The 23,323-nt window shown below is 39.8% G+C and overlaps 1 protein-coding gene across 1 annotated transcript in view; it reads left to right on the top strand.

Annotated features, from left to right (window-relative positions):
• Positions 1-159: 159 nt before the first annotated feature.
• LOC139752750 (glutamate receptor ionotropic, delta-1-like) overlaps positions 160-23,323 on the top strand; it is a 143,692-nt gene continuing 120,528 nt past the window's right edge. The window contains 5 exon segments of the mRNA XM_071668633.1: positions 160-190; positions 193-307; positions 9,272-9,510; positions 9,902-10,086; positions 10,454-10,690. Of these exon segments, the coding sequence (XP_071524734.1) occupies positions 160-190; positions 193-307; positions 9,272-9,510; positions 9,902-10,086; positions 10,454-10,690 (807 nt within the window).

Below are 23,323 nucleotides of genomic sequence, written 5' to 3'. Positions count from 1 at the left end.
ATACCCTCCTATATTATTTACAGAATACAAGGAAATATATATATATATATATATTATATATATATATATTTTTATATATATATATATATATTTATTTCTTATTTATATATATTTGTAAAAGGGATCAAAATTTCATTACAGAAAGTTCCAGTAAATTTCATGGGCCATAAATTTCGTATAGTCTCTGTGCGTTCTTCCCCAACATGGAATATGAGAAGCACACCAGTGAACCGGGCACCACAGTCACGCCAAGAGACTCCCTGGATGTAAGGATGTTGAACACGTTCGCGGATAAACTCAATTTCACGTAAGACATTCAACTTTTCCTTTTTTTACGTATAAAAATATTTCTTGATTATGCAGATATCTTCGAATACATGGTATATATCTATATCACATATTCTGTATTAATGAATGGCAACACAAAAATATACGCATTAAGATAAAACACATCTACAAAAGAATACATAAATATAAAAGAACGACTATGAATAAACACACACAAAAAAAAGAAATTAAAAACACACACACAAACACACCAACACAAACACATGTGTAAATTTGTGTATACTATACTTTATCACTGTCTCCTGCGTTAGAGAGGTAGCTCAAGCAAACAGACAAAAAAATGTCCCAACCCACCCACACAGACATGTATGTACATACACGTCCACACACGTACATATACATACCTACACACTTCAACGTATACATACAAAAACATATACATATATATACATGTACATAATTTATACTTGCTTCTTTTATTTATTCCCATTTCCACCCCGCTACATATGAAATGACACCCCCTTTCCCCGCACGCGCGCGAGTTAGCGCAAGGAGAAGATAATAAAAGCCACATTCAGTCTCTAGCTGTCATATATAATGCACCGAAACTACAGCTCACTTTCCACATCCAGACAACAGAAAACTTTCCATGGTGTACTCCAGACGCTTCACATGCCCTGGTTCAATCCACTGACAGCAAGTCGACACCGGTATACCACATCGTTCCAATTCACTCTATTCCTTGCACGCCTTTCACCCTCCAGCATGTTCAGGCCCCGATCACTCGAAATCTTTTTTACTTCAGCTTTCACCACCAATTAGGTCACCCGCTTCTCCTCGTTTCCTGCACCTCTGACACATATATCCTCTTTGTCAATCTTTCCTCACTCATTCTCTCCATGTAACGAAACCATTTCAATAAACCCTTTTCTACTCTCTCAACCACAGTCTTTCATTTTTACCACACATCTCTCTTACCCTTTCATTACTTACTCGATCAAACCGCCTCACATCAAATATTGTCCTAAAGCATCTAATTTCCAACACATCCACCCTTCTCCGCACAAACCTATCTATACCCCACGCCTCGCAACCATATAACATTGTTGGAACCACTAATCCTTCAAATTTATCCATTTTTGCTCTCTGAGATAATGTTCTCACCTTCCACACATTTTTCAACGCTCCCGAAACCTTCGCTTCCTCCCACACCCTGTGACTTTCTTCCGCTTCCATGATTCCATCCGCTTCCAAATCCACTAAGAGATATCTAAAACACTCCACTTCCCACAGTATTTCTCCATTCAAACTTACCTCCTAACTGACTTGTCCTTCAACCCTACTATACCTAATACCCTTGCTTTTATTCACATTTACTCTCAGCTTTCTTCTTTCACACACTTTACCAAAATCAATCACCAGCTTCTGCGGTTCCTCACCCGAGTCAGCTACCAGAGCTCTGTGATCAGCGCACAAGAACCTCACATTGCCAGGTCTCTCATCCGCAAAAGACTGCATACTTGCACCTCTCTCCAAAACTCTTGCATTCACCTCCCTAACAACCCCACTCATAAACAAATTAAACAACCGTGGAGACATCACGCACCCCTGCCGGAAACCGACATTCACTGGGAACCAATAACTTTTCTCTCTTCCTACTCGTACACATGCCTTACATCCTCGATAAAAACTTTTCACTGCTTCTAACAACTTACCTCCACACCATATATTCTTAAGACCTTCCACAGAGCATCTCTATCAACTCAATGATATACCTTCTCCAGATCCATAAAAGCTACATAAAGATCCATTTGCTTTTCTAAGTACTTCTGACATACATTCTTCAAAGCAAACACCTAATCTACACATCCTTCACCACTTGTAAAACCACATTCCTCTTCTCCAATCTGATGCTCTGTACATGTCTTCACCTGCTCAATCAATACCCTCCCATATAATTTCCTAGGAATACTAAACAAACTTATACCTCTTTAATTTGAGCACTCACTTTTGTCCCCTTTGGCTTTGTACAATGCCATTATGCAAGAATTCCGCCAATCCTCAGGCACCTCACCATGAGTCATACATACATTAAATAACCTTATCAACCAGTCAATAATACAGTCACCCCCTTTTTTAAGAAATTCCACTGCAATACCATCCAAACCCGCTGCCTTGCTGCATAAGAACCTGGGCATGAGAAGAAAGATCATGAGAGACAAGTGTTTTGGGAGCAGTTGAGTGAGTGTGTTTATAGTTTCGATGCACGAGACCGGGCTAAAGTGATGTGGGATTTGAATGCAAATGTGAGTAATGAGGAAGTTGAGGGAATAATTGGTGTACATGGGGTGTTCAGTGTTTTAAATGGATATGGTGAAGAGATTGTTGACTTATGTGCTGAAAAAGGACTGGTAATTAGGAATATCTTGTTTAAAAAGAGAGATATACATAAGTATACGTATGTAAATAGGAGTATAATGTATAAAAGAAAGAGGCAGGAAGTCAAGATAAAGGTGCAAAAGGTGAAAAAGAAGGAAAATGAGAGTTGGGGTGAGAGAGTGTCATTAAATCTTAGGGAGAATAAAAGATGTTTTGGAAGGAGGTAAATAAAATGCGTAAGACAAGGGAACAAATGGGAACATCAGTGAAGGGGACTAATGGGGCGGGATAACAAGTAGTGGTGATGTGAGAAGGAGTTGGAGTGAGAATTTTGAGGGTTTGTTGAATGTGATTGATTACAGAGTTGGAGATATAGGGTGTTTTGGTCGAGGTGGTTTGCAAGGTGAAAGGGTTAAGGAGAATGATTTTTTAAACAGAGAGGAGGTAGTAAGAGGGAAAGGGGATAAAGATAAGTGCTCAAATTACAGAGGTATAGGTTTGTTGAGTATTCCTGGGAAATTATATGGGAGGGTATTGATTGAGAGCGTGAAGACATGTACAAAGCATCAGATTGGGGAAGGAACAGTGTCGCTTCAGAAGTGGTAAAGGATGTGTGGATCAGGTGTTTGCTTTGAAAAATGTATGAGAGAAAAACTTAGAAAAGCAAATGGATTTGCATGTAGCATATTTGGATCTGGAGAAGGCATATGATAGAGTTGATAGAGATGCTCTGTGGAAGGTATTAAGAATATATGGTGTGGGAGGCAAGTTGTTAGAAGCAGTGAAAAGTTTTTATCGAGGATGTAAGGTATATGTACGAGTAAGAAGTGAGGAAAGCTATTAGTTCTCAGTGAATATCGGTTTGCGGCACGGTGTGTGATGTCCCCATGGTTGTTTAATTTGTTTATGGAATGACTTGTTAGGGAGGTATATGCAAGAGTTTTGAGGAGAGGGGCAAGTATGCAGTCTGTTGTGGATGAGGGAGCTTGGGAAGTGCGTCTGTTATTGTTCGTTAATGATACAGAACTGGTGGCTGAATTGGGTGAGAAACTGCAATAGGTGGTGACTGATTTTGATCAGTGTGTGCAAGAAGAAAACTGAGAGTTAATGTTAATAAGAGCAAGGTTATTAGGTTCAGTAGGGTTGAGGGACAAGTCACATGGGAGGTAAGTTTGAATGGAGAATAACTGGAGGAAGTGAAGTGGTTTCGATATCTTGGAGTGGACTTGGCAGCGGATGGAACCATGGAAGCCGAAGTGAGTCATAGGGTGGGGGAGGGGACGAAAGTTCTGAAGAATGTGTGAAAGGCGAGAACGTTATCTCGGAAATCGAATATAGGTATGTTTGAAGGAATTGCGCTTCCAACAACTTTATGTAGTTGCGAGTGGTTGGCTATAGATAGAGTTGTGTGGAGGAGGATGGATGTGCTGGAAATAAGATGTTTGAGGACAATATGTGGTGTGAGGTGGTTGACCGAGTAAGTAATGAAGGGGTAAGAGAGGTGTCTGGTAAGAAGAAGAGTGTGGTTGAGAGAGCAGAAGAGAGTGTTTTGAAATGGTTTGGTCACATGGAGAGAATGAGTGAGGAAAGATTGGCAAAGAGGACATATGTGTCAGAGGTTGAGGGAAAAAAGAGAAGTGGGAGACCAAAATGGAAGGATGGAGTGTAAAAAGTTTTTGAGTGATCGGGGCCTGAACATGCAGGAGGGTGAAAGGCGTGGAAGCAATAGATAGAACTGAAACGATATGGTGTATCTGGATTGATGTGCTCTCAATGCATTGAACCAGGGCATGTGAAACGTCTCGGGTAAACCATGGAAAGTTTTGTGGAGCCGGGATGTAGATAGGGAGCTATGGTTTCGGTGCATTATACATGACAGTTAGAGACTGAGTTTGGAAAAATGTGGCCTTTGTTGTCTTTTCCTAGTGCTACCTCGCGCACATGTGGGGGGAGGGGGTTTTCCATCTATGTGTGGCGGGGTGGCGACGGAAATGAATAAGGGCAGACAGTATGAATTATGTACATGTGTATATATGTATATGTCCGTGTATGTATATATGTATACGTTGAGATATATATGTATGTATATGTGCGTGTGTGAACGTGTAGGTATATATGTGTGTATGCGGGTGGGTTCGGCCATTCTTTCGTCTGTTTCCTGCGCTACTTCGCTAATGCAGGAGACAGCGACAAAGTATAATAAATGAATATATATATATATATATATATATATATATATATATATATATATATATATATATATATATATATATATATATATATATATATATATATATATATATATATATATTATATATATATATTTTACTACCTCTTCTCTGTTTACCAAATCATTTTCCCTAACCCTCGCACTTTGCACACCACCTCGACCAAAACACCCTATATCTGCCACTCTATCATCAATCACATTCAACAAACCTTCAAAATACTCACTCCATCTCCTTCTCACATCACCACTACTTGTTATCACCTACCCATTTGCGCCCTTCACTGAAGTTCCCATTTGCTCCCTTGTCTTACGCACTTTATTTACCTCCTTCCAGAACATCTTTTTATTCTCCCTAAAATTTAATGATACTCTCTCACCCCAACTCTCATTTGCCCTTTTTTTCACCTCTTGCACCTTTCTCTTGACCTCCTGTCTCTTTCTTTTATACGTCTCCCACTCTATTTCATTTTTTCCCTGCAAAAATCGTCCAAATGCCTCTCTCTTCTCTTTCACTAATACTCTTACTTCTTCATCCCACCACTCACTACCCTTTCTAATCAACCCACCTCCCACTCTTCTCATACCACAACCATCTTTTGCGGAAGATGAAAGCCGGCAAGGCAGCAGGTTTGGATGGTATTGCAGTGGAATTTATTAAAAAAGGGGGTGACTGTATTGTTGACTGGTTGGTAAGGTTATTTAATGTATGTATGACTCATGGTGAGGTGCCTGAGGATTGGCGGAATGCGTGCATAGTGCCATTGTACAAAAGCAAAGGGGATAAGAGTGAGTGCTCAAATTACAGAGGTATAAGTTTGTTGAGTATTCCTGGCAAATTATATGGGAGGGTATTGATTGAGAGGGTGAAGGCATGTACAGAGCATCAGATTGGGGAAGAACAGTGTGGTTTCAGAAGTGGTAGAGGATGTGTGGATCAGGTGTTTGCTTTGAAGAATGTATGTGAGAAATACTTAGAAAAGCAAATGGATTTGTATGTAGCATTTATGGATCTGGAGAAGGCATATGATAGAGTTGATGGAGATGCTCTGTGGAAGGTATTAAGAATATATGGTGTGGGAGGCAAGTTGTTAGAAGCAGTGAAAAGTTTTTATCGATGATGTAAGGCATGTGTACGTGTAGGAAGAGAGGAAAGTGATTGGTTCTCAGTGAATGTAGGTTTACGGCAGGGGTGTGTGATGTCTCCATGGTTGTTTAATTTGTTTATGGATGGGGTTGTTAGGGAGGTGAATGCAAGAGTTTTGGAAAGAGGGGCAAGTATGAAGTCTGTTGGTGATGAGAGAGCTTGGGAAGTGAGTCAGTTGTTGTTCGCTGATGATACAGCGCTGGTGGCTGATTCATGTGAGAAACTACAGAAGCTGGTGACTGAGTTTGGTAAAGTGTGTGAAAGAAGAAAGTTAAGAGTAAATGTGAATAAGAGCAAGGTTATTAGGTACAGTAGGGTTGAGGGTCAAGTCAATTGGGAGGTGAGTTTGAGTGGAGAAAAACTGGAGGAAGTGAAGTGTTTTAGATATCTGGGAGTGGATCTTGCAGCGGATGGAACCATGGAAGCGGAAGTGGATCATAGGGTGGGGGAGGGGGCGAAAATTCTGGGAGCCTTGAAGAATGTGTGGAAGTCGAGAACATTATCTCGGAAAGCAAAAATGGGTATGTTTGAAGGAACAGTGGTTCCAACAATGTTGTATGGTTGCCAGACGTGGACTATGGATAGAGTTGTGCGCAGGAGGATGGATGTGCTGGAAATGAGATGTTTGAGGACAATGTGTGGTGTGAGGAGTTTGATCGAGTAAGTAACGTAAGGGTAAGAGAGATGTGTGGAAATAAAAAGAGCGTGGTTGAGAGAGCAGAAGAGGGTGTTTTGAAATGGTTTGGTCACATGGAGAGAATGAGTGAGGAAAGATTGACCAAGAGGATATATGTGTCGGAGGTGTAGGGAACGAGGAGAAGAGGGAGACCAAATTGGAGGTGGAAAGATGGAGTGAAAAAGATTTTGTGTGATCGGGGCCTGAACATGCAGGAGGGTGAAAGGAGGGCAAGGAATAGAGTGAATTGGAGCGATGTGGTATACCGGGGTTGACGTGCTGTCAGTGGATTGAATCAAGGCATGTGAAGCGTCTGGGGTAAACCATAGAAAGCTGTGTAGGTATGTATATTTGCGTGTGTGGACTTATGTATATACATGTGTATGGGGGTGGGTTGGGCCATTTCTTTCGTCTGTTTCCTTGCGCTACCTCGCAAACGCGGGAGACAGCGGCAAAAAAAGAAAAAAAAAGAAAAAAAAAGAAAATATATATATATATATATATATATATATATATATATATATATATATATATATATATATATATATATATATATATATATATATATATATATATATATATATATATATATATATATATATATATATATATATATATATATATATATATATATATTTTACTACCTCTTCTCTGTTTACCAAATCATTTTCCCTAACCCTCGCACTTTGCACACCACCTCGACCAAAACACTGGTTGGTAAGGTTATTTAATGTATGTATGACTCATGGTGAGGTGCCTGAGGATTGGCGGAATGCTTGCATAGTGCCATTGTACAAAGGCAAAGGGGATAAGAGTGAGTGCTCAAATTACAGAGGTATAAGTTTGTTGAGTATTCCTGGTAAATTATATGGGAGGGTATTGATTGAGAGGGTGAAGGCATGTACAGAGCATCAGATTGGGGAAGAGCAGTGTGGTTTCAGAAGTGGTAGAGGATGTGTGGATCAGGTGTTTGCTTTGAAGAATGTATGTGAGAAATACTTAGAAAAGCAAATGGATTTGTATGTAGCATTTATGGATCTGGAGAAGGCATATGATAGAGTTGATAGAGATGCTCTGTGGAAGGTATTAAGAATATATGGTGTGGGAGGCAAGTTGTTAGAAGCAGTGAAAAGTTTTTATCGAGGATGTAAGGCATGTGTACGTGTAGGAAGAGAGGAAAGTGATTGGTTCTCAGTGAATGTAGGTTTGCGGCAGGGGTGTGTGATGTCTCCATGGTTGTTTAATTTGTTTATGGATGGGGTTGTTAGGGAGGTAAATGGAAGAGTTTTGGAAAGAGGGGCAAGTATGAAGTCTGTTGGGGATGAGAGAGCTTGGGAAGTGAGTCAGTTGTTGTTCGCTGATGATACAGCGCTGGTGGCGGATTCATGTGAGAAACTGCAGAAGCTGGTGACGGAGTTTGGTAAAGTGTGTGGAAGAAGAAAGTTAAGAGTAAATGTCAATAAGAGCAAGGTTATTAGGTACAGTAGGGTTGAGGGTCAAGTCAATTGGGAGGTGAGTTTGAATGGTGAGAGGCTGGAGGAAGTGAAATGTTTTAGATATCTGGGAGTGGATCTGTCAGCGGATGGAACCATGGAAGCGGAAGTGGATCATAGGGTGGGGGAGGGGGCGAAAATTTTGGGAGCCTTGAAAAATGTGTGGAAGTCGAGAACATTATCCCGGAAAGCAAAAATGGGTATGTTTGAAGGAATAGTGGTTCCAACAATGTTGTATGGTTGCGAGGCGTGGGCTATGGATAGAGTTGTGCGCAGGAGGATGGATGTGCTGGAAATGAGATGTTTGAGGACAATGTGTGGTGTGAGGTGGTTTGATCGAGTAAGTAACGTAAGGGTAAGAGGGATGTGTGGAAATAAAAAGAGCGTGGTTGAGAGAGCAGAAGAGGGTGTTTTGAAGTGGTTTGGGCACATGGAGAGAATGAGTGAGGAAAGATTGACCAAGAGGATATATGTGTCGGAGGTGGAGGGAACGAGGAGAAGAGGGAGACCAAATTGGAGGTGGAAAGATGGAGTGAAAAGGATTTTGTGTGATCGGGGCCTGAACATGCAGGAGGGTGAAAGGAGGGCAAGGAATAGAGTGAATTGGAGCGATGTGGTATACAGGGGTTGACGTGCTGTCAGTGGATTGAATCAAGGCATGTGAAGCGTCTGGGGTAAACCATGGAAAGCTGTGTAGGTATGTATATTGCGTGTGTGGACGTATGTATGTACATGTGTATGGGGGGGGTTGGGCCATTTCTTTCGTCTGTTTCCTTGCGCTACCTCGCAAACGCGGGAGACAGCGACAAAGTATAAAAAAAAAAAAAAAAAAAAAAATATATATATATATATATATATGTATATATATATATATATATATATATATATATATATATATATATATATATATATATATATATATATATATATATATATATATATATATATATATATATATATATATATATGCAGGAAGTGCAAGAAAGCGTCATGTTAAGAACAGACCTCCTCATTCAGTTTCAACTCTCATCTGGTGAAACACTTTTTTATCCCATCACTAGATACGAAATCCATGAGCAAAGAGAGCAGAAGTGGGGCATCCCGACTAATGGTGTGTATAATGGCATGATGGGTGAGCTGCAGCGTGAAGAGTCCGACTTCACTACGATCGCTTCGCCCACTCCACTACGCCTCCAGCTTCTGGAGTACATGAGAGGTTACCCAGCTGATGTTATCGTTGTGGTGTCCTTACAACCCTCCCTCTTGCCTGAGAATCTTGCACTCGTTCGACCATTTTCTGGTAAGACGAAGTTTCTTGATCTTTTCATAAGCTGAATAAACTATTTTGTTTTTATATTTTAGAACCATCGAATCTTCTCTCCATTATAACATATTTATGTATTCTTTTTAATTTACAATCCACACACTCATTGTTAATTTACAGAGATGATGTATTCGTGATATATGAAATGGTAAGTTCTCTATTTTTCATGTTTTGCTGTCTATACGGTAAGGTGCATGACGATAAAATCTAGGGTTTCATTTGATATGTAAATGAGGTGGATGGGTAAGTTTTACTGAGATAAAGCACTTATGATTTGATGCACAAATGACAAGAATCATACATGATAGTTTGTTTGCTTTTGTCCTTTTTAAGAGCTACTTTTAGAATTCAGATTCTCTTTCTCCAGGTGAGCTGTGGCTGGCTGTGGTAGTGAGTGTGTTTGCGTGGGGAACGATCCTGTGGTTGCTGCAGAAGGCGTGGCGACGGGTGGCAGGAGGGCGTGAGGTTAAGTTGAACATCGCCATCTTCTACGGCTGGGGCGCCCTCATGGAGGAGCCGCCCGCCGAGCCTTCAGTCAACGTATCAGGCCAGGTGGCTACATCATGTAGGAGTAAATGCTCCTCAAGCTTCATACACTTACATCAAATATATTTGTGATAGCAAATCATATCGGGTGACTTTTATTTTTCAATACTCATTCTAACGTTCATTTTCCATATTCATGATTTCTAGATATCAGTCCTATAGCAGTGTCTTTGCTATAGACATTATTGTTGTTAATCCTCTGAATTTGATATCCTCTTATCTGTTGATAATCAGATATCCTCCCTAGTGATATCTTCCCTATTGCTAACATCGTGATAGATTTCATGGTTTGTGGTTCCTGATGTGTTACATGGGAATGTGTTTATATGTGTACAGTTAACGCTTAGAGACATTCGTATTTGTCAATATACAGGTGCTTGTTGGCTGGTGGCTTGTGTTCTGCCTGGTCATTTGTACAGGGTACCGCTCATCGTTGATCTCACACTTGACAGTCAAGGGAAAATCACGTACCCTGGAAACCTTCCAGGACCTACTGGACCAAAAGAACTGGAAGTGGGGCACAGAACGCTGGGTTTTGTCTGGAAACCCACTAGAATATTTCTCCAAAAATACTGATCCTGTGGTGAAGCAGATATATAATGAAATAGAGGTTAGTCACTATCATGTGTTTTCGTGAGAATCTGATGATTGAAGATTTATCTTTCATGAGTAACTCTGAGCGACCACTGCCACTATATACCGTTCATCTTTTCTTTGCCATTTGTAATGTCAGGAAGAAGCAGCGGAAAGGTGAAATAATATAGTGAGCTACTTTTGTGAAGCAAGAACATCATTTGCATTAAAAGAAAATGAAGTTTAATGTTACCATGGCCTGTGTTTTTTAATGACTATAATGTTGGGTTCCATTATACTCTCCTAGGAATACTGCAAGAAATAGAAAAAGAAAATATGCACACCATACTCACAAAAACATCCGTAAACAGATATACTCTGCAAACACAAACATAAACACACAAGCAAACAAAATCACAAAAGAAACTACATAAACACCTCCCCCCCCCCCCCCCCCACACACACACACACACACACCTAATGTGAGTGGCTCCTAAATTAGGAAGATTACTTAACTAGCAGTTCTAAAGATATAGAATCTTTGATTTTTTTTGGGCTGGATGAAGAACATATACCAAATATAGATGGAAGGAGACGGAGAGAAAAATTGATTATTTAAGAGCTACTAGAAGAGAAGAACTGTGATAAAGAAAAGAAGAAATGGTGGTTGTAACCAAGATGAGTTATGACCAAGATAGATTATAACCAAGATAGATAAGGGAACGACCAATTATGCTTACGAATTATTTGCAGTCAGCAAGCCAGAAGGTACGAGGACAGGATATGAAACTCACAAACATCGTGGAATTCAGCCGAGTATACCTCAAACGTGACAGATCAAGGGAAGAGATGAGGAAAGAAGCAAAGAATATCATCAAGAGGCGAAAAATAGAAAACGTCAAATAAGGCAGATAGGCCAGAAATATCTGGGGATAGTAATGTTAGACTGAAGGTATTGTATATATATGTTCATAGCTTGTAGTGTATGGTAAAGAACTGGAAATTAAGGATCATATGACAGAAAAATTTGCACCGCATACTGTTGAAGTTTTGGAAACAAAGCTTACTAAAGAATTAGATCTCATATTGTCTGTGCAGAGGAGATGATGATGGCAAGGAGAGAAAATAAAGACAAAGGAAAAGGAGGAGGATCTCTTCGCTTTATAAGGCCTAACCTTAAGTGTCTTGTAGCAGTAGTAGTAGTTAGTTCATTTTGACAATACATAATGGGATGGGTAATTGAAGGAAAGAAATGCATGGTAGTTTTGGTGATATATGATTCTCCAAAGAAGTTTTATGATCCAGAATAAATATACAGTGACAACGAAGAAGGAACAGTCAGGATTGTTCATGAAACAGTAGAATATACACTTTTCAAGGAAGGTAAATTATTGGTAATAGGAGATTTCAATTTTAAGGAGATAGAGTAGCAAGAATTGGATTTTAAACTGAGACAGGGACTCGTGGAGACACAAGTTCCTAGATTATATACGATAAAATTCCTACACCTGTATGCTAGTCAGCACATTGAAATGAGAAGGACTGATTGATCATGTTAGTATGGATGTTGGAGATGTCATATATGACAGTAAAAGTGCTTCTGTAATGCTTGAATATGATTATGTGGTAAATATAGAGGGACAAACAGCAGAGATGAGAGAGTACTAGAGGAGGAAATATATTTGTGGAGATCACACAGAACCTAACAATCTCAATGGACACATCTATTCAGATACAGACTTCAAGAATCAGATTATTTTGGTGAGAGAGTCTGAGAAAATTTTGTCAAAGAGCATGTTCATGCGCTCCTTTAGCCTCATACACAGAAGGAAGCCTAAGATACATAGACACACAGACGATACAGAGCAAAGATTCAAGCGAGGTGGTCTGGGCTTAGCACCAGTAAAACAAACAAACAAAAAAAAACAATCAAAAAAAAACAAAAAACGGTTTCCCTCGAAGCAGAAGAAAAGGACAGCAATGGAAAGGCTCTCTCCCAACCCTCTACTCCCCCTGGCAACACTCCGAACGCAAAACAGACAAAAAATACCTTGCAAGATTAATATCCATGAAGGAACTTTTGAAAGAAACGTCATAGGTACAATGAACATGAATATGTCATGCATCCCATCACCAACGACATGCATCCCTTCACTTTTCCGTTATAAAGACAATATTAAAGATAAATTTGAGCTCCAATCTCTCGATTTACCATGCCTATGTTCTTCCTGACGTTGAAGGACGATATAATAATTCTTACTTACTCCCTCGAAGCGGGTGACATGGGTTAACCAATGGTGGTATGTTACCTCAGCCACGCCAGGGAGAGATCAGTGGTTGAGAAGGTAGCATCATATACCACTACATTAAGACTATTGATGAAATGAATTATCTAATATCGGAGAGTGGCAAGTGATCATCAAACTTAGTGGTGAAGATAATAAGGATGTTGATCTAAACAACATTTCCTGGAAACTTATTATTTGCATAAATGATGTCGTTGGTAAATAAGTGTTCGTACATTCCAGATTAACTCGATGACCCGTTAAGTCCATTTCTACTTGTCGTTAACGATTGCGTTATTGTACAGAAAATATCAACAATGACGTTGGTGAATCCTTGAACTTTTTGAATCATACACATACGCAATTGTCCTAGAAGCAGCTATCGCTTAAGCAGAACAAACTTAATTCTTGCAGTCTCTTTTCATATAGTTTGTTACGCAATGGAGAAACCAATGTACTTGCTCTTCTCTGTGCTGCTTCCAGTTCAAGAATATCTTTGCTTAGGTGGGAAATCCAATCTCCAGAACTGCTTGTGTATGTAAAGTTTCTGTGAATAAATCCTAACGTCCTATCTTTTTAAAGTTTCCTACTTATGACAGCTGATATTCAATGACGTTACATGAACTTTGACATTTTCTAAGCCAGTCAGCGATTTTAACTAGATCCTCTTGTAATCTTGTAATGTAAGACCATGCTATGAATTATCTATCAGACTGTTTTGTTTCGGGCAGGATACGATCTTATCTGTAATAATCGAGTCCACAAGTTTATATATAATTGATGTAAGGCTAATAGGAAGGTAACTGCCACCAATTCGCGGCTTCCCTTTATGTATATAGGGGTGACGACTGCCAGTGTCCAAACCTAAGGACCTATTTCGTCTTAGACAGATTGAAGACGAAGACATAGGTTAAAGGTCCGGCAATCTCGTGTTTGAGTTTTTAATTACTCGTGGACAGAAACCATCAGGAACTTGGCTTTTATTAATCTACAGTTTATGTGTTAGTCTTCTCTAACTGTGACGGTAAATTCTGGAATTGTGTGAATACTATTTATAACTCTCACAAAATTCGTATTGTTGCTTTCTAGATTAAAAAGAGAACTAGAAATAATGTTCAGAGTTGTTGGTATATCGTCCACGACGGGTTCTCCATTCTCGTTTACTAAGGGTCTTATCCCAATCCTTACATGTTTCTTACTAATTATACATCTATGAAATCTTGTAGGATCTCTGTTACTATGTCTTCCAATGTTCACTCCACATCAGCTCTTGGTTTGTTTATTAAGATTCTTCACGTATCTTATGACGGTGTTATATTGTGTAGCAATATAAGGGTCACTGTATGATCTTTTAAGTTTGGAGATTTTGTTTCTGAGTCGTATAGTTCCAGCAATAATTTGGCATACTATTCAGGCTTGTTTTTGGTTTGACTGTTTCTATCGTGCAATGTTAGAAGTGTGACTTGCTGAAGTATAAACTGACACCTGAAACGAGCATATAAATCCTCAAGGTATTAACCAACAAGGGTGAGACTCATTCATGCCACATACAATCCATTACAATCGGCAATCTTTAAGTTAGGGGTAATGCTATCGTTTCAGTTCGATGTCGCTTTTGATATTTACATCCTTTTGCAGCGGTTAGCATTCCTGATCATTACGCATTCATCGGCTAATCATGGTCGACAGCAAAGGTGCGAAACGTGGTTGTGGCAGTCAGTTCACAGTTAACCTAGTTGTTCATCCAACCTTAAGGGTTAGTCGATAATAGGGGTAACTGGCTGAGGCTAAGGTACATATACATATATATATATATATATATATATATATATATATATATATATATATATATATATATATATATATATATATATATATATATATATATATATATATATATATTTTTTTTTTCTCTTTTTTTTTTTTGCTTTTTCGCTGTCTCCCGCGTTTGCGAGGTAGCGCAAGGAAACAGACGAAAGAAATGGCCCAACCCACCCCCATACACATGTATATACATACGTCCACACACGCAACTATACATACCTACACAGCTTTCCATTGTTCACCCCAGACGCTTCTCATGCCCTGATTCAATCCACTGACAGCACGTCAACCCCGGTATACCACATCGATCCAATTCACTCTATTCCTTGCCCGCCTGTCACCCTCCTGCATGTTCAGGCCCCGATCACACAAAATCTTTTTCACTCCATCTTTCCACCTCCAATTTGGTCTCCCACTTATCCTCGTTCCCTCCACCGCCGACACATATATCCTCTTGGTCAATCTTTACTCACTCATTCTCTCCATGTGCCCAAACCATTTCAAAACACCCTCTTCTGCTCTCTCAACCACGCTCTTTTTATTTCCACAAATCTCTCTTACCCTTAAGTTACTTACTCGATCAAACCACCTCACACAACACATTGTCCTCAAACATCTCATTTCCAGCACATCCATCCTCGTGCGCACAACTCTATCCATAGCCCACGCCTCGCAATCAGACAACATTGTTGAAACCACTATTCCCTCAAACATACCCATTTTTGCTTTCCGAGATAATGTTCTCGACTTCCACACATTCTTCAAGGCTCCCAGGATTTTCGCCCCCTCCCCCACCCTATGATTCACTTCCGCTTCCATGGTTCCATCTGCTGCCAGAGCCACTCCCAGATATCTAAAACACTTTACTTCCTCCAGTTTTTCTCCATTCAAACTTACCTCCCAATTGACTTGACCCTCAACCCTACTGTACCTAATAACCTTGCTCTTATTCACATTTACTCTTAACTTACTTATTTCACACTCTTTACCAAACTCAGTCACTAGCTTCTGCAGTTTCTTACATGAATCAGCCACCAGCGGTGTATCATCAGCGAACAACAACTGACTCACTTCCCAAGCTCTCTCATCCAGAACAGACTGCATAATTGCCCCTCTTTCCAAAACTCTTGTATTCACCTCCCTCACAACCCCATCCATAAACAAATTAAACAACCATGGAGACATCACACACCCCTGCCGCAAACCTACATTCACTGAGAACCAATCACTTTCCTCTCTTCCTACACGTACACATGCCTTACATCCTTGATAAAAACTTATCACTGGTTCTAACAACTTGCCTCCCACACCATATATTCTTAAAACCTTCCACAGAGCATCTCTATCAACTCTATCATATGCCTTCTCCAGATCCATAAGTGCTACATACAAATCCATATATATATATATATATATATATATATATATATATATATATATATATATATATATATATATATATATATATATATATATATATATATATATATATCTTTTTCTTTTTCTTTTAAACTATTCGCCATTTCCCGCGTTAGCGAGGTAGCGTTAAGAACAGAGGACTGGGCCTTTTTTGGAATATCCTCACCTGGCCCCCTCTGTTCCTTCTTTTGGAAAATTAAAAAAAAAAACGAGAGGGGAGGATTTCCAGCACCCCGCTCCCTTCCCTTTTAGTCGCCTTCTACGACACGCAGGGAATACGTGGTAAGTATTCTTAATCCCCTATCCCCAGGGATATTTTTTTCTTTTTTTTTGTTTATCGCTGTCTCCCGCGTTTGCGAGGTAGTGCAAGGAAACAGACGAAAGAAATGGCCCAACCCACCCCCATACACAATGTATACACACACACGTCCACACACGCAAATAAACATACCTACACAGATTTCCATGGTTCACCCTAGACGCTTCACATGCCCTGATTCAATCCACTGACAGCACGTCAACCCCGGTATACCACATCCATCCAATTCACTCTATTCCTTGCCCTCCTTTCACCCTCCTGCATGTTCAGGCCCCGATCACACAAAATCTTTTTCACCCCATCTTTCCACCTCCAGTTTCTTCTCCCACTTCTCCTCGTTCCCTCCACCTCCGACACATATATCCTCTTGGTCAATCTATCCTCACTCATTCTCTCCATGTGCCTAAACCATTTCAAAACACCCTCTTCTGCTCTCTCAACCACGCTCTTTTTATTTCCACACATCTCTCTTACCCTTACGTTACTTATTCGATCAAACCACCTCACACCAAACATTATCCTCAAACATCTCATTTCCAGCACATCCATCCTCCTGCGCACAACTCTATCCATAGCCCACGCCTCGCAACCATACAACATTGTTGGAACCACTATTCCTTCAAACATACCCACTTTTGCTTTCCGAGATAATGTTCTCGACTTCCACACATTCTTCAAGGCTACCAGGATTTTCGCCCCCTCCCCCACCCTATGATCTACTTCTGCTTCCATGGTTCCATCCGCTGCCAGATCCACTCCCATATATCTAAAACACTTTACTTCCTCCAGTTTTTCTCCATTCAAACTTACCTCCCAATTGACTTGACCCTCAACCCTACTGTACCTAATAACCTTGCTCTTATTCACATTTACTCTTAACTTTCTTCTTTCACACACTTTACCAAACTCAGTCACCAGCTTCTGCAGTTTCTCACATGAATCAGCCACCAGTGCTGTATCTTATATATATATATATATATATATATATATATATATATATATATATATATATATATATATGCAATTGAGTGGGAGATGTATAAAAGAAAGAGACAGGAGGTCAAGAGAATGGTGCAAGAGGTGAAAAAGAGGGCAAATGAGACTTGGGGTGAGAGAGTATCATTAAATTTTAGGGAGAATAAAAAGATGTTCTGGAAGGAGGTTATAAAGTGCGTAAGACAAGGGAGCAAATTGGAACTTTAGTGAAGGGCGAAAATGGGGAGGTGATAACAAGTAGTGGTGATGTGAGAAGGAGATGGAGTGAGTATTTTGAAGGTTTGTTGAATGTGTTTGATGAAAGAGTGGTAGATATAGGGTGTCTTGGTCGCGTTGGTGTGCAAAGTGAGAGGTTTAGGGAAAATGATTTGGTAAACAGAGAAGAGGTAGTAAAAGCTTTGCGGAAGATGAAAGCCGGCAAGGCAGCAGGTTTGGATGGTATTGCAGTGGAATTTGTTAAAAAAGGGGGTGACTGTATTGTTGACTGATTGGTAAGGTTATTTAATGTATGTATGACTTGTGGTGAGGTGCCTGAGGATTGGCGGAATGCGTGCATAGTGCCATTGTACAAAGCCAAAGGGGATAAGAGTAAGTGCTCAAATTACAGAGGTATAAGTTTGTTGAGTATTCCTGGTATATTATATGGGAGGGTATTGATTGAGAGGGTGAAGGCATGTGCAGAGCATCAGATTGGGGAAGAGCAATGTGGTTTCAGAAGTGATAGAGGATATGTGGATCAGGTGTTTGCTTTGAAGAATGTATGTGAGAAATACTTAGAAAAGCAAATGGATTTGTATGTAGCATTTATGGATCTGGAGAAGGCATATGATAGAGTTGATAGAGATGCTCTGTGGAAGGTATTAAGAATATATGGTGTGGTTGGTAAGTTGTTAGAAGCAGTGAAAAGTTTTTATCAAGATTGTAAGGCATGTGTGCGTGTAGGAAGAGAGGAAAGTGATTGGTTCTCAGTGAATATAGGTTTGCGGCAGGGGTGTGATGTCTCCATGGTTGTTTAATTTGTTTATGGATGGGGTTGTTAGGGAGGTGAATGCAAGAGTTTTGGAAAGAGGGGCAAGTATGAAGTCTGTTGGGGATGAGAGAGCTTGGGAAGTGAGTCAGTTGTTGTTCGCTGATGAAACAGCGCTGGTGGCTGATTCATGTGAGAAACTGCAGAAGCTGGTGACTGAGTTTGGTAAAGTGTGTGAAAGAAGAAAGTTAAGAGTAAATGTAAATAAGAGCAAGGTTATTAGGTACAGTAGGGTTGTGGGTCAAGTCAATTGGGAGGTTAGTTTGAATGGAGAAAAACTGGGGGAAGTAAACTGTTTCAGATGTCTGGGAGTGGATCTGGCAACTGATGGAACCATGGAAGCGGAAGTGAATCATTGGTTGGGGGAGGGGGCGAAAATCCTGGGAGCCTTGAAGAATGTGTGGAAGTCGAGAACATTATCTTGGAAAGCAAAAATGGGTATGTTTGAAGGAATAGTGGTTCCAACAATGTTGTATGGTTGCGAGGCGTGGGCTATGGATAGAGTTGTGCGCAGGATGGTGGATGTGCTGGAAATGAGATGTTTGAGGACAATATGTGGTGTGAGGTGGTTTGATCTAGTAAGTAATGTAAGGGTATGAGAGATTTGTGGAAATTAAAAGAGCGTGGTTGAGAGAGCAGAAGAGGGTGTTTTGAAATGGTTTGGGCACATGGAGAGAATGAGTGAGGAAAGATTGACCAAGAGGATATATGTGTCGGAGGTGGAGGGAACGAGGAGAAGTGGGAGACCAAATTGGAGGTGGAAAAATGTGGTGAAAAAGATTTTGAGTGTTCGGGGCGTGAACATGCAGGAGGGTGAAAGGCGGGAAAGGAATAGAGTGAATTGGATGGATGTGGTATACCGGGGTTGACGTGCTGTCAGTGGATTGAATCAGGGCATGTGAAGCGTCTGGGGTAAACCATGGAAAGCTGTGTAGGTATGTATATTTGCGTGTGTGGACGTGTATGCATATACATGTGTATGGGGGTGGAATGGGCCACTTCTTTCGTCTGTTTCCTTGCGCTACCTCGCAAACGCGGGAGACAGCGACAAAGCAAGAAAAAAAAAAGATATATATATATATATATATATATATATATATATATATATATATATATATATATATATATATATATATATATATATATATATATATATATATATATATATATATATATATCATTGGGGATAGGGTAGAAAGAATGTTTTGCACGCATTGCTCATGTGCCGTAAATGGCGACTAATGGTGACGGAAGCGGGGGCTAGAAACCCTTCTCTCGATGTATGTTAACTTTCAAGGAGGGATAACGGATAAAAGGGTCGCGCGGGGAGTGCTTATCCTCCTCGCAGGCTTAGATTGGGTGTCAAAATGTGTGTGGATGTAATCAAGATGAGTAAAAAAGAGATATAGGTAATATGTCTTAGGAAAGGAACCTTGAAGTTTTGGCTCTGAGTGAAACGAAGCTCAAGGATATAGGGAAGGAGTGCTTTTTGAACATCTTGTGAGCAAAGTGAGGGGTTATTCAGAGGAGAAGAATAAGGGAACGAATAGCACTACTACTGAAACAGGAGTGCTGGGAGTGTGTGACAGAGTGTAAGACAGTAAACTCTATACTGATTTGGGTAAAACTGAAAGTGGATGGAGAGAGATGGGCGATTATCTTGCATATGCACCTGGGCATGAGAAGATAGATCATGAGAGGCAAGTTTTCTGGGAGCAGCTGAGTGAGTTTGTTTTGGTGCACTAGACCGGGTTATAGTGGTGAGTGATTTCAATGCAAGGGTGAGTGATCTGGTAGTTGAGGAAATAATTGGTATACACTGGGTGTTCAGTGTTGTAAAGGAAAATGGTGAAGAGCATGTAGATTGATGTGCTGAAAAATCACTGGTGATTGGTAATACTTGGTTTAAAAAGAGAGATATACATAAGTATACGCATTTAAGTAGGAGAGATGGCCAGAAAGCGTTATTGGATTATGTGTTAATTGATAGGCGCGCGAAAGAGAAACTTTTTGATGTTAATGTGCTGAGAGGTGCAACTGGGGGATGTCTGATCATTATCTTGTGGAGGCAAAGGTGAAGATATGTAGAGGTTTTCAGTAAAGAAGGGAGTTCTTTAGGGTGAAGAGAGTGGTGAGAGTAAGTGAGCTTGGGAAGGAGACTTGTTTGAGGAAGTACCATTGGAGACAAAGTACAGAACTGAAAAAAGTTGAGAACAAAGGACGTAAGGGGAGTGGGGGAGGAATGGGATGTATGTAGGACAGCAGTGATGGCTTGCAAGAAAATCCTTGTGGCATGAGAAGCGTTGGAGGTGGGCAGATTAGAAAGGGTAGACTTTAAGTGAAAGAGAAGACAGAGGTATTTTGACGATTTTTGCAAGAAAATAATGCAAATGTGTGGGAGAGGAATAAAAGAAAATGGCAGGAGGTCAAGAGAAAGAGGCAGGAGGTGAAAAAGAATGCAAATGAGAGTTGGGGTGAGAGAGCATCAATAGATTTTAGGGAGAATAAAAAGAGGTTTGGGAAGTAGATTAAAAAAGTGCCTAAGACAAGGGGAACAAATTAGAAGTTCAGCGAAGGGGGCAAATGGGGAGGTGATAACAAGTAGTGGTGATGTGAGAAGGGGAATCAGTGAGTATTTTCAAGGTTTGTTGAATGTGTTTCATAATATAGTGGCAGGTATAGGGTGTCTTAGTCGAAGTTGTGTGCAAAGTGAGAGGGTTAGAGATAATGATTTGGTAAAGAGAGAAGAGGTAGTAAAAGCTTTGCGAAAGATGGAAGCCGGCAAGGTAGCGGGTTTCGATGGTATTGTAGTGGACTTTATTTAAAAAGGGGGTGACTGTATTGTTGACTGGTTGGTAAGGTTATTTAATGTATATGTGACTCATAGTGAGGTGTCTGAGAATTGGTGGAATGCTTGCATATTGCCACTGTACAAAGGGAAAGGGGATAAAAGTGAGTGTTCATATTATAGAGGCATAGGTTTGTTGAGTATTCCTGGAAAATTATATGGGAGGGTATTGAATGAGAGGGTGAAGGCATGTACAGAGCATCAGATTGGGGAAGAGCAGTGTGGTTTCAGAAGTGGTAGAGGATGTGTGGATCAGGTGTTTGCTTTGAAGAATGTATGTGAGAAATACTAAAAAAAACAAATGGATTTTTATGTAGCATTTATGTATCTGAAGAAGGCATATGATAGAGTTGATAGAGATGCTCTGTGGAAGGTTTTAAGAATATATGGTGGGGGAGGCAAGTTGTTAGAAGCAGTGAAAGATTCTATCGAGGATGTAAGGCATGTGTACGTATATTAAGAGAGGAAAGGGAATGGTTCTCAGTGAGTGTTGGTTTGTGGCAGGGGTGCGTGATGTGTCTACAGTTGTTTAATTTGTTTATGAATGGGGTTGTTAGGAAGGTGAATGGAAAAGTTTTGAAGAGAGGGGCAAGCACGTAGTCTATTGTGGATGAGAGAGCTTGGGAATTGAGTTTATTGTTCATTGATGATACAACGCTGGCGGCTGATTTGGGCAAGAAACAGCAGAAGGTGGCGACTGAGTTTGGTACACAATGTGTGAAAAAAGAATGCTGAGAGTAAATATGAATAAGAGGAAGGTTATTAGGTGCAGTAGGGTTGAGGGACAAGTCAATTGGGAGGTAAGTTTGAATGGCGAAAAACTGGACTAAGTGAAGTATTTTAGGTATCTGGCAGTGGATTTGGCAGCGGATGGAACGATGGAAGCGGAAGTAAATCATAGGGAGGGGAAGGGGCGAAAGATGTGGGAGCGTTGAAAAATGTGTGGAAGTCGAGAACCTTATCTTGGAAATCAAAAATGGGTATGTTTGAAGGAGTATTGGTTCCAAATAAGTTATATGGTTACAAGGCGTGGTCTATGGATAGATTCGTGCGGAAGAGCGTGGATGTGCTGGAAAGGAGATGTTTGAGGACAATGTGTGGTGTGAGGTGGTTTCATCGAGGAAGTAATGAAAGGGTAAGAGTGATGTGTAGTAATAAAAAGAGAGTTGTTGAGAAAGCAGAAGAGGGTGTTTTGAAAATGTTTGGTCACATGGAGAGAATGAGTGAGGAAAGATTGACAAAAAGTATATGTGTGTCAAATGTGGAGGGAACGAGAAAGGTGGGAGACCAAATTAGAGATGGAAAGATGGCGTGAAAAAAATTTTGAGTGATGGAGGTTTGAAGATGCAGGAGGGTGAAAGGCGACGTGTTCCCAATAGATAGAACCAGGGCATTTAAAGCGTCTCGGGTAAATCGTGTATAGTTTTATGGGGCCTGGATATGGTAAGAGAGCTGTGGTTTTGGTGCATTATACATGACAGCTAGAGACTAAGTGTGAACGAATGTGGCCTATATCGTCTTTTCCTACCTCTATATCACGCACATTCGGAAGGAGGGGGTTGTCATTTCATATGTAGCGGGGAAAATAAATAAGGGCAGACAGTATGAATTATGTACATGTGTATATATGTATATGTGTGTGCGTGTATATATACGCATACGTTGAGATGTATAGGTATGTGTCTGAGCTTGTGTGGACGTGTATATATATATATATATATATATATATATATATATATATATATATATATATATATATATATATATATATATATATATATATATATATATATATATGCATATATATATATATATATATATATATATATATATATATATATATATATAAATATATATATATATATATATATATATATATATATATATATATATATATATATATATATATATATATATATATATATATATATATATATATATATATATATATA

Source organism: Panulirus ornatus, chromosome 2 (assembly GCF_036320965.1).
Source record: "Panulirus ornatus isolate Po-2019 chromosome 2, ASM3632096v1, whole genome shotgun sequence".
Taxonomy (NCBI): Eukaryota; Metazoa; Arthropoda; class Malacostraca; order Decapoda; family Palinuridae; genus Panulirus; species Panulirus ornatus.
This window is presented reverse-complemented; position numbering and strand designations above follow the sequence as displayed.